The 12,277-nt window shown below is 49.5% G+C and overlaps 1 protein-coding gene across 2 annotated transcripts in view; it reads left to right on the top strand.

The window, feature by feature from the left end:
- The window catches only part of LOC140193633 (syntaxin-5-like), a 49,857-nt gene extending 41,064 nt beyond the window's left edge, over positions 1-8,793 (top strand). For both annotated transcript variants that reach the window (XM_072250792.1, XM_072250793.1), the window contains exons 9-11: positions 404-504; positions 3,773-3,894; positions 4,661-8,793. In XM_072250792.1, coding sequence (XP_072106893.1) covers positions 404-504; positions 3,773-3,894; positions 4,661-4,820 — 383 coding nt within the window. In that variant the 3' untranslated portion in view covers positions 4,821-8,793. The remainder of the gene's footprint in view (positions 1-403; positions 505-3,772; positions 3,895-4,660) is intronic.
- Positions 8,794-12,277: the final 3,484 nt, after the last annotated feature.

Here is a 12,277-nt window from a genome sequence, read left to right as displayed (position 1 = left end):
CTACCATGTACACTGTTAACTCTGAGCTTTATGTCAACAAGGAACTTTACTGCACACATTTAAATCTATCTCCTCTCATCCTTAACCAGTGCCATCCAGTTTTAGACACCCCTGCACTGGAGAGAAAGACTGACATTATCCACATCCCTCATGGTTTGATAAGCCTCCGAAGGGTCACGCCCTCATGCTCCCAATGTTTTCAATAAAGTCACCGCAGTACTGTGTTGCTGCGGCTGGATGCTATCCTCTGGATCGCCAGTGGACCCCGCTCCCCTCGGTCCAATGTCACACTGTGATCTTTGGGCCAAGCTTGGCACAAAGCCGAGGAGTCATTTTTATCGTCAATGGCGGCAAGATGCCTGGCGATAGCTGACTGCTGGCATCTCGCTCTTGCCGTCCGCAGGTGGGTCGGTGCTGCTGAAGGATGACGCACGCAGCTCGGGGGATGTCGCCATCGACATGGACGCCAGGTCCAGCCAGCAGCTGCAGCTCGTCGACGAGCAGGTAAGGAGGTTCGTGCCTGGCCTGTGAGACTGCACCTATCCCACACCCAGATGGACTTCGGTGTTTAAACCTAAGGTTCTTTTGGAAGTCAGGAACGAGGCACAAAACATGTTGCTTCATGATAGAACTGGGAAAGAGGAGCAGAAGCTATTAGCCAAAGGCTTAAAGACAAGTCTGCTTTGTACTTATCTCACAACGTCCTTTATAGCTGCCTCATTTGTTATGTGCCATGTCGTATGACGTGGACCATCATAATTGTTCTGGCAAATTTTTCTGCAGAAGTGGCTTGCCATTGCTGCCTTCTGGGCAGTGTCTGGTGTCAGTGGTTGCAGAACCAGGACTTGTGATCTGCACCGGTTGCTCATACGACTGTCCACCACCTGATCCCACAGCTTCACATGACTCTGATGGGGGGCTAATCAGGTGCTACACCTTGTCCAAGGGTGAGCTGCAGGCCGGTGGAGGGAAGGAGCACCTCACGCCTCCTTTGGTAGAGATGTACCTCCACCCTGCCACCCAGGTGAGGGGTACGGAGAGACCTTTGCCACTGAGACTATAACCAGAGGTCATGGGTTAAGGTTGAAAGGTGAAATGTTTAAGGGGAACATGAGAGGTGATACTTCGCTCAGAGGATGGTGAGAATGTGGAACGAGTTGCCAGTGGAAGTGGACGTGTTTTTTATTTCAACGTTTAAGAAGTTTGGATAGGAACATGGATAGGAAGGGTGTGGAAGTTTGGACAGGTATGTGGCTGGGAGGGTGTGGAAGTTTGGACAGGTACATGGATGGGAGGGTGTGGAATTTTGGACAGGTACGTGGATGGGAGGGTGTGGAAATTTGGACGGGTACGTGGATGGAAGGGTGTGGAAGTTTGGACGGGTACGTGGATGGAAGGGTGTGGAAGTTTGGACAGGTACATGGATGGGAGGGTGTGGAAGTTTGGACAGGTACGTGGATGGGAGGGTCTGGAAGTTTGGACAGGTACGTGGATGGGAGGGTGTGGAAGTTTGGACAGGTACGTGGATGGGAGGGTCTGGAAGTTTGGACAGGTACGTGGATGGGAGGGTGTGGAAGTTTGGACAGGTACGTGGATGGGAGGGTCTGGAAGTTTGGACAGGTACGTGGATGGGAGGGTGTGGAAGCTGGTCAGTGGGAGTAGGCAGTTTGAATGATTCAGCGCAGAGGAGATGGACTGAAGGCCCTGTTTCTGTGCTCCAGCTTTCTTTAACTCTAGTAGCAGATGGCTTACATACAAGACACTAAAGATGTTTAAAGTGACGCTACTTTGTGTTGAGCAGAGATGAGAAAAACTCCATTCAAAATTATATTGATAAAATTACTCAGTTAGTCAATACTGCAGTAAAAATGAACCAATGGGGAAAACACTTATTCACTAAATGCAGAACATATAGGCTCCCAGAATTATACCCTTCATAACCAGGAGAGGCATATTAAACTGTTATGCCTAAAATACAAGAGGATAATTAATTGTTAATCTGCAAAGAAAATAACAATTAAACAGTCTAAACTGAAAATTAAACAGTCTGATCCAACCCCACACCCCATCTGTCCACTGGAGGTCACTGCCTTCTGTTGGGATGGATGGAAAGTTGAGGCTTTCTTTATAAAGCGCTGGTGAGTATTGTGCAAACACGAGGAATTCTGCAGATGCTGGAAATTCAAGCAACACACATAAAAGTTGCTGGTGAACGCAGCAGGCCAGGCAGCATCTCCAGGAAGAGGTACAGTCGACGTTTCGGGCTGAGACTCTTGCAGGTTTGGGCCCCTTTTCTAAGAAGGGATGTGCTGGCATTGCACAGGGTTCAAAGCAGAGTGGTCCCAGCAATGAAAAGGTTACCGTATGAGGAGCGATTGAAGCCTCTGGGTTTGTACTCACTAGAATTCGAAAGAATGAAGGAGAGGATCTCATTGAAACCTCTCAAAATGTTGAAAGGTCTCTAAAGAGTGGATGTGAAGAGGATGTTTCCTATACTGGGGGAGTCTAGGACCAGAGGGCACAGATAGAGTGGATGTGGAGAGGATGTTTCCTATAGTGGGGGAGTCTAGGACCAGAGGACACAGATAGGGTGGATGTGGAGAGGATGTTTCCTACAGTGGGGAGTCTTGGACCAGAGGACACAGATAGAGTGGCTGTGGAGAGGATGTTTCCTATAGTGGGGAGTCTCGGACCAGAGGACACAGATAGAGTGGATGTGGAGAGGATGTTTCCTATAGTGGGGGAGTCTAGGACCAGAGGACACAGATAGAGTGGATGTGGAGAGGATGTTTCCTACAGTGGGGAGTCTAGGACCAGAGGACACAGCCTCAGAAAAGGGAGATGTCCATTTAGAATTGAGATGAGGAAGAATTTCTTTAACCAGAGAATCATGGATCTGTGGAATTCGTTGCCACAGGTGGCTGTGGAGGCCAGTTATCTGGTATATTTGAAGTGGAGGTGGATAGGTACCTGATTAGTCAGGGTATGAAGGGTTATGAGGAGAAAGCAAGAGAGTATGGTTGTCAGGTAAATGGATCAGTAATGATGAAATGGTGGGGTAGACTCAGTGGCCTAACTCTGCTCCCATTTCTTATGTTCTTACACCAGGCAGATTTACAACATTCACAGAATGATGGCCAGCCACCTGGTAACAGTGGTGGGACACCACAAACCACTCTGATGTGCAGCATGCTTCGTATGAAAGCACAAAGTTCATTCCTCTCATTTCGACTCCCACTGGAGTTTCTCCTCTCTCTGTCTCCAAGGGACACACAATGGCCCTTGTTAGTCTTTTCCCACAGAAGTCTGTTTTATGTTACGTGCCAGTCGACTTCCATGTTCCATCCTGTGTTTCCGATCTGATTCACATTTAATAATCACATGTACATCGGAAAAAGTGCAGTTTGCATTCGCAACTTCACCGTGGTAGCGTCGCGGCTAGTGCAACGTTATTACAGCTGGGGGCGTTGGAGCTAGGAGATCAGTTCCAGCGTCCTCTGTAAGGAGTTTTTATGTTCTCCCCGTGGAATGTATGGGTTTCCTACCGGTTAGGAGGTTAATTGAGCATTGTAAATTGTCCTGTGATTAGACTAGGGTTAACTCGGGGATTGCTGTGGGCAAGAAGGGCCTGTCCATTCTCTGTCTGTACATCAGTAAATCCTAGATTCATCCGCTCACCTACAGGTACACGCCTGGGGAACCCAGACCATGCTGCCCACTCGTGGAGCCTCGGCAGGGACTAGTCCGTGTAACTGCTGTTGTTTCCCCGCAGGATTCCTACATCCAGAGCAGAGCAGATACCATGCAGAACATTGAAGCCACGATCGTTGAGCTGGGCTCCATATTCCAGCAGCTGGCCCACATGGTTAAGGAACAGGAGGAGACCATACAGAGGTAGGCGTCAACTGTTCTGTGTGTCCTGTACTGTCCATACTGCACCAACCGCTGCCACTGGGCTATAGACGTGCAGGAGCAATGTGTAGTTAAGTGCCTTGCTCAAGGACAGAACACGCTGCCTCAGCTGAGGCTCGAACTCGCAACCTTTACATCACTAGTCCAACGCCTTAACCACTTGGCCACGTGCCAACTGGGTGTTGACAAGACTGCTAGTGTATCCGCTACTGTGACTGTCTCTGCTCTCCTTTTGGGGGAGGGAACATTGTGGCCAAATTTGCTCTTGGCTCCTCCTGCTTCTATCCTGCTGGCACTGGGGGTGCAGTGGTCTGGGGTATAATCTCGGTTCACGGCAGGCTTGGATCATTCCACCTACCATAGAGTGAGTGTGTGTGTGGGGTCAGGGGATTAAACGTGTTGCCACTGGAAGGGATTAACAGGCACGTGAGAAAGTAGGTTTAAGACACAAAAGGTTCTGCAGATGTTAGAAATTTCGAGCAATGCATAAAATGCTGGATGAACTCAGCAGGTCAGCAAGGAGTTGAAGGCTGTTGGCCTGAGACGTCTGCTGTTTATTCCCCTCTATGGGTGCTGCCCAATCTGAGTTCCTCCGGAATTTTGTGTGTGTTGAGAGATAGTTTACTGAGAGCCAACGTAGACTCTCTATGTTGCAAGGAAGAATGAGGTGCGATAGGTTGAGCGTAGGGAGGATTGGATGACAGCTCTGGTGCACGACTGCGCTTGCTGACCTGTGCTCTATCTACAGGATCGACGCCAACATCGAGGACACCCAGCTGAACGTGGAGGCGGCTCACTCAGAGATCCTGAAGTACTTCCAGTCCGTCACCTCCAACCGCTGGCTCATGATCAAGATCTTCCTCATCCTCGCCGTCTTCTTCGTTGTGTTCGTGGTGTTCCTGGCCTAGAACCAGCTCCTGGACCCCCCCACCTGCGTGCTCTCCTCCGCAGATGGTGCTGAAGGACATGGAAGGGCGCGCAGCGGGATTGACCTTGGAATCCAACTGCGCTGCTGTCTTTGGGGTGTTACTGGTCTCGGCCAGCCACCCCCTTTACCCATTCTCACCCCACCGGTGCCAGCTGTGGCCCGCGATGAGCCAAGAATTCAGGGAGTGTGCAGCAAGCCCACGGACATCAGTTACTGTGACTCCTTCCCTCCCTGGAACTTCAATCTGTCCCTCTCCCCGGCTCTGTTCATAGCATCTTCTTCTCTATAGACCACTGAGCCTTCTGACAGCTGGACCATTTGTTGCTGTTGGAAGTCACCGAGGAGGTGGACTTCCCCAGAGCCGATGGCCATTGGAAGTCACTGTTGGAGGTTAACTTTTCCCCAGCACGGACAGCTGTTCATTCAGACTTCTGGAATTTGCCGACAACCCCTCTTCCAATCTTGACCATCCGTCAACGGCAACTGTATTCCTTATTAAGTCCCAAGGATTGGCACTGAAGGGGCACCTTGAAGTTTGGAGGTTACCAGCAGCTCAAGATGACTAGGGACTGCTGATCTGATGGATTTGAGACTTTGAGCTATACATTCGAGGTCTAATTTAAACTTCATCTTCTCCTCCCTCTAAAATCAAGTTGACTTGTTCTTCACACTTTGATTTTGTAACAGGGACTGGGACAAGACCAGAGACTTTGAGTGGAACCTACCTGGGTCCTCCATCTTTCCCTGAAAAAGAACCCCCCCCCCCCCACAACTGCCACCACCATGTCCCTTGCATTTTATTTTCTATCCTTCACTCTGTGTCAGTAGGCGTCAAAGCTGCTAACTGGTTCTCAAGGTGCCCTGAATTGGAGCCCAGTTAGTAAAAACTGGGTCATTCCATCATGAACAGTGTTTCTGTATTAATGACCTCTCTCTACTGCTCTCTCAGATCCACCCGGTTAGGAAAGTGTGATGGTTACTCGATAGCCAAGGAGATGCCAAGAAAATGAGTCCTGACTCTGTTCCGGATGATTCTGTAAATTGTCTACCTTCAACAAATAAATGTAAGTTAATCTGTTGAGGATTAGCTAACCACGGTCAGTAACAATTTTGTTATTTCTGCAGGGAGCGAGCACTTTCACTTGGAAGCAGTTTAAAAAACCAAAATGTCTGGTTGTCTTGCAGGATCTGGTGGGAGACCCTCTCGCCATCGGTTCCAGAGTAGGGTATCAACAAGGGGCTTGCTTCCCGCCCCATTTCAAGGGAAGATGCAAAATTGGCCCTTCAACCCTCCTGATTGTCGAGCACCCATTCTCAGAGTAGTCCTACTGTAGCCCTTTTTCATTCTCCCCACATTCCCACCAAATTGCGCGCGCACACACAGACACAGACACACAGACACAGACACACACACACACACACACACACACACACACACACACGGCAGGGAGGGGTGGCAGTGGGGGCATCCCACAGTGAATGATTAACCTGCGAGTTTTTTGTGGGGTACGCTAGAAGGCTGACGGGGGCAGAGTGTGCAAAGTCCAGGCGGGTAGCATGAGTTCGGGGTTGGGGGGGGTGGTCACTACTTTTCTGCAGCACAGTTAGAGTGGCCGCCTTCCCCCTCGCTGGGGTGCTTCCTGATTGATGTGCCCAGCACATTCTGTATGGATCAGCCCCTGAATGTGAAGCTGTCTCCCCAAGCCCCCCACCCTCTGTGCCAGCAGAGCACGGTCTGTAATCCCAACGATCGATCTCGCCCGCTCCATCTGCTCCAATCTCTCCGAGTGCTGCCCTGGCATCACCGTCCTTCTCTGCCAGGCTGTGACTGGCACTGTAGGGGAAACCACAGCCCTCCCCCTCAGCAGGCAGGGTGGCAAGGTGAGGTAGGACTCCAGCGAACACACTCCGGCAATGACGGAAACAGGTCCCTCCAATCCATTAAGCTGAGCTTGCATAAAGTATGCATCTCGGGGGTGGGGGGGGTCAGAGCTGAGTTAGCCTCTGCTCTAAGAATTTTTAATATTTTGAAGGAGATTTTTTTTCTTTGTTTTAATTGATAGATTTTTAAAATGTATTTATTTAAAATTAACTAATTCCAATAAGACCATAAGAGGTAGGAGCAGAATCTGGTCACTCCATCATTACAGATCCACTTCCCCCTCAGCCCCAACCTCCTGCTTTCTCCCCGTGACCCTTCATGCCCTGACCACTCAATGACTCGACCTCCACAGCCGCCTCTGGCAATGAATTCCACAGATTCGCCACCCTCTGGCTGAAGAAATTCCTCCTCATCTCCGTTCTAAATGGACATCCCTTTATTGAGGTTGTGCCCTCTGGTCCTAAACTCTCCCACGATAGGAAACATCCTCTCCACATCCACTCTATCTGTGTCCTCTGGTCCTAGACTCCCCCACTATAGGAAACATCCTCTCCACATCCACTCTATCTGTGTCCTCTGGTCCTAGACTCCCCCACTATAGGAAACTTCCTCTCCATGTCCAATCTATCTGTGTCCTCTGGTCCTAGACTCCCCCACTATAGGAAACATCCTCTCCACATCCACTCTATCTGGGGCCTCTGGTCCTAGACTCTCCCACTATAGGAAACATCCTCTCCACATCCACTCTATCTGTGTCCTCTGGTCCTAAACTCTCCCACTACAGGAAACATCCTCTCCACATCCACTCTATCTGTGTCCTCTGGTCCTAGACTCTCCCACTATAGGAAACATCCTCTCCACGTTCACTCTATCTAGAGATTTCAGCACTTGATAGGTTTCAATTAGACACCAGATTGCAGAGCCTATATAGTTCTCCCTTGTTCCATAGTTGAAGGAGCAAACCAGGGTCCTCGCACGATAAGCACCACACGGGATGTGCAGAACACTTCCTGGCTACTGGCTGTGGATCCTACTGTCACAGAAGAAGGACGTTCTGCCAGCCTGGCCTGCAGCTTCCTACCTCTCTGGCTTCTGCCCCACCTCCGCATTGCTGACTCTGCTGCTAACGTTCAGTTGCAGTGTCAGAGGAGGGGAGGATTGGAACGCAGAGCCGGGAGTGCTCGAGGTGAGGGGAGACAGCACGGTCTGCGAGTTGGGGAAAGCTTGGGCATGATACACTGTGACCTCACTGTATGTGGGGTTGGTGGGATCCAGGATCAGCCATGATGGAATGGCAGTGCAGACTTGATGGGCTGAATGGCCTAATTCTGCTCCTATGTCTTGTGGTCTTACAGACCAGTGTTGATCTGCAGCTGGGCTTGGTGGCAAGCTCTGGTTTGCTGCACCAGGCCTCTCCCCAGCTCTGCTTTTCTTCCCCAGAAACGAGCCGGCACTCTGTCAAAGTGTACACACGGTAGCCTGTCCCACTGTTTCTGTGGAGAAATGTGTTCAGTTTGTATCTGCCAGTTCTCAAAGCTCTGCTGCAGTGTATATACAAAACCCAACCCCACCTATCTCCCTTCCACTGTGTTAAACTCTCAATGTTTCCCTTCAGTACCTGATTATCACCACACTCCCACCACCACCATTCACTCACTCACTCTCTCGTCCTCTCCCCACACCCTCCCAGCTACAACTGCAGAGCCAGGGGTGGCCATGAGTGACCAAGCATAGGCAGAGCCAGAGGGACGGGTGGTTGGGAGAGACCCAAACCTCCCTCCTTTGCCTGCGGGACCCCTCCCCTGCATGTCCTCCAATGCAGGCAAGGCTTGTGTGTCAATGGCAGGCGGCAGATATGAGGGAGGTAGTGGGAGGAGGTTCTGACTGAATCAGCATGGAAAGTGTCCTGACTTTTCTCTCTGCTCTGAAGTCCGTATCTGTGTTCGAAGCACCTTTGTACTTTATATAGACCAAATTTATAAAAGCTATTGTATAATATGTACTAACTTTACCTCTGAGTTCAGCTCCCCTTCCCCAATAAAGCATGTACTGTGCATACATCTGTCATTCAGACATGGAGTTTTGCGAGTCCTTTCTCATAAAGGTGGAGGTTGGTGTAATTTCTTGATTCACCATCACGCACTCTCGGTCAGGGACAGCACGGCTTAGACGCAGGATGAAGTCCCCTCTGAACTCCTGGGTGGGAGGCAGCACTGGTTCGATAGGATTGAAGCTTGGTCTACAATATTTAAGAGTTGCGTCTGCTCCGACCTCTCCACACTGGCATGGGATGGGTTAGCATCCCTATCTACAATGTGGCGGCATGGTGCCTCCCAGATCCCGAGATCCACGTTTGAATGATGTACTTTGTTAATGCGTATTTTTATGCTACAGTGGATCTGACCATAAGACACAGGAACAGAGTTAGGCTATTCAGCCGATCGAGTCTACTCTGCCATTTGATCATGGCTAATGCATATTGCCCTCAACCCCATTCACTTACCTTCTAACTTTGACGAATCAAGAATGTATCAACCACCACCTTAAATTTACCCAATTACTTGGCCTCCACAGCAGTGAATTCCACAGATTCTCTGGGGTTTCCGGACCCCTTGCTTCATGGTATTGGCCCATGGCATTAAAAGTGTTGGGAACCTCTGCTTTAAACCGTGGACTGCACCTCAAACCAGCAGTACCTCGACACATCCTCACTGCTGGCGTTGAAGGCTTCTGCAGTGCCTGGCGAGGCAAAGAAGTGATGGAGATCGAGAGGCACATATGTAATGGAGATGATGAGCGTAGTGGAGCTGTGGAGTTCACCACAGATGGCTGCAGAGGACAAATCAATGGGTATAATTAAACTGGAGGTTGATAGGTCTTAGATTAGTCAAGATTATGGGGAGAAGGCAGGAGAATGGGGTTGAGAGGGATAATAAATCGGCCATGATGGAAAGGTGGAGCAGACTCAAAGGGCCGAATGGCTTAATTCTGCTTCTGTGTCCTCTGGTCTTATGAACCAGGTGGAAGGGGAGGAGTTAAATGATCATTTTTGGTGCTTCAGGAGACCATGGACAAGGGTCCGGACTCTCTCAAACCCAAAGTGAACTAACATGGAGACACGGCCTTCCCATCTGCTTTACAGTCAGAGGGTACAGGGGCAAGCTGGCACACAAAAGAATTGAGACCAGCATAAATCAGCCACGACCATTATGCCATATCAGAGCGACTGCAGGCTTTGATTGCGCAGTGACTCGATTGTTGAGGCTGCAGAGCATTTGGACAGATGAGGAGGGGCAAAGAGGTGGCAGATGGAATACAGTGTCGGGAAGTGTATGGGCATGCATTTTGGTAGAAGGAATAAAACCATAGACTATTTTCTAAACGGGGAGAAAATTCAAAAATTTCAGGTGAAGTGGTTGCAGGATTCCCTAAAAAGGTTAATTTGCATGTTGAATCAGTGTTGAGGAAGGCAAATGCGATGTTCCCCATTCATTTCAAGAGGTCAAGAATGGAAAAGCAAGGATGTAATGCTGAGGCTTTATGAGGCACTAGTGACGCCTCACTCGGGAGTATTGTGAAACCCTCATTTAAGAAAGGACTTGCTGATATTTGAGAGGATCCAGAGGAGGTTCACAAGAATCATTCCAGTGCTTCAAGGCTCTGGGTCTGTACTCGCTGGAATTTAAAAGAATGGGGAGAGATAGGGAGATCTCATTGAAGTGCATCAAATGTTGTAGGCCTGGATAGACTCGAGAGGAGAGGACGTGGAGAGGATTTTTCCTATAGTGGGGGAGTCTAGGACCAGAGGGCACAGATAGAGTGGATGTGGAGAGGCTGTTTCCTGCATTGGGGGAGTCTAGGACCAGAGGACACAGATAGAGTGGATGTGGAGAGGATGTTTCCTATAGTGGGGGAGTCCAGGACCAGAGGACACAGATAGAGTGGATGTGGAGAGGATGTTTCCTGCAGTGGGGGAGTCTAGGACCAGAGGGCACAATCTCAGAATAGAGGGACATCCATATAGAATGGAGATTAGGAGGAATTTCTTTAGCCAGAGTGGTGAATCTGTGGAATTCATTACTACAGATGGCTGTGGAGGCCAAGTCATTGGGTATATTTAAGGCAGAGGTAGATAGGTTCTTGACTAGCAGAGGTGTGAAGGGTTATGAGTGCAGGTAGGAGAATGGGGTTGAGAGGGGAATGGTTGGAAATTACAGAGCAGACTTGATGGGCTAACTGGCCTAATTCTGCTCCCAAGTCTTCAGATCTTATGATTGGGCCTCCTGAGTGAACGGCCACAATGTTAGTTACCAGCATGTACCATTGCTAACATTACTGAGTTTTAAAAAAACGTTTAATCATACTTCTCCATTATGGTTCTTGCTCCATGAGACGGTAACAGACATATGAAAGATGGTGAGGGATGAGTATCGTGCCTTTGTAACTGATGTTGCATCTGGAGTTGCTGACAACTGGAGAAGCGGAGATGTTTAAAAATGAATCTGTTCACAGAGTGGGAGGTACGCCTCAGAATCTCAGGCCTGTCATCCTTCAGCGGAGTTTCTAGTCATTTCAGTCTCTTCTGAACCAAGCCGGCTGCTGGCTGTCCCCTCCTTGTTCTGCACGCTCCTTCCTCTACAGGATGCACATAATAAATTCACCCATATACAGAACGTTGCTATTGTGGTCACAGGAAGCCTCGATGGTACCACACAAGTGTACGGTTTTGAACCCTGCCTGTTCTGCAGAGACAGTGCAGCAAAGCTCCACCAGCGTGGTTCCTGGGATGGCCGACTGCCATACAAAGAGAGAGTGGGGATTTATCAGAACGTGATTTCCCTGGAGAGGAGGGGGCTGAAGGGTGGCCTTGTGGAGGCTTTTAAAACCACCAGGGCCACAGATAGTGTCGTTGTACTATCGAAGGGGCACTAAGCTGCACATCCACACAGTAACGGAAATGCTCCCCCCCCCCCCCGCACATAGCCCGCGTAGCCGTGTGAAATAATTAGAGGGAACATTGGGAAGGGAAGTCAAAAACCGGAGGGCACAGTTTTAAACTCTGGAGAGCTGAGCTGAGGGAGGAGATCAGTTCTGATCATGGGAATGGGGCAGACTTGAGGGGCCAGATGCCCATCAGCTGCTCTTAGAACATTACAGCACAGTATCTATAGCTATCCTCAAAAGGCAGTAGCACCCTGGTGAATATCCTCTGCACCCTCTCTAAACCTTCCACATCCTTCTTGTAAAGAGGTGACTAGAACGGAACACAATACTCCAAGGGTGGTCTGACCAGGGTTTTAAAGAGCTGCAACATTACTTCAAGGCTCTTGAACTCAACCCACCCTGTCAACTGGTGCAGCAACTTTGAGGGATCTGTGGACATGTGATCCCTCTGTTCCTCCTCTCTGCTCAGAATCCTGTCTTCAATTCTGCCTTTAAATTTCACTTTCCCTCTGTGCATTCTTGTGAATGAAAGGACTTGCCAAAGAACAGGCAGTTCAGCGCCTCGTGTTTCACAGTGAAATGTCCCTGGAAATTCTCCCTGACCACCCTAT

The sequence above is a fragment of the Mobula birostris genome, unplaced genomic scaffold (assembly GCF_030028105.1).
Source record: "Mobula birostris isolate sMobBir1 unplaced genomic scaffold, sMobBir1.hap1 scaffold_644, whole genome shotgun sequence".
In the NCBI taxonomy this organism is placed as follows: domain Eukaryota; kingdom Metazoa; phylum Chordata; class Chondrichthyes; order Myliobatiformes; family Myliobatidae; genus Mobula; species Mobula birostris.
Note: the sequence above shows the minus strand (reverse complement) of the source record. Positions and strands in the feature narration are given on the sequence as shown.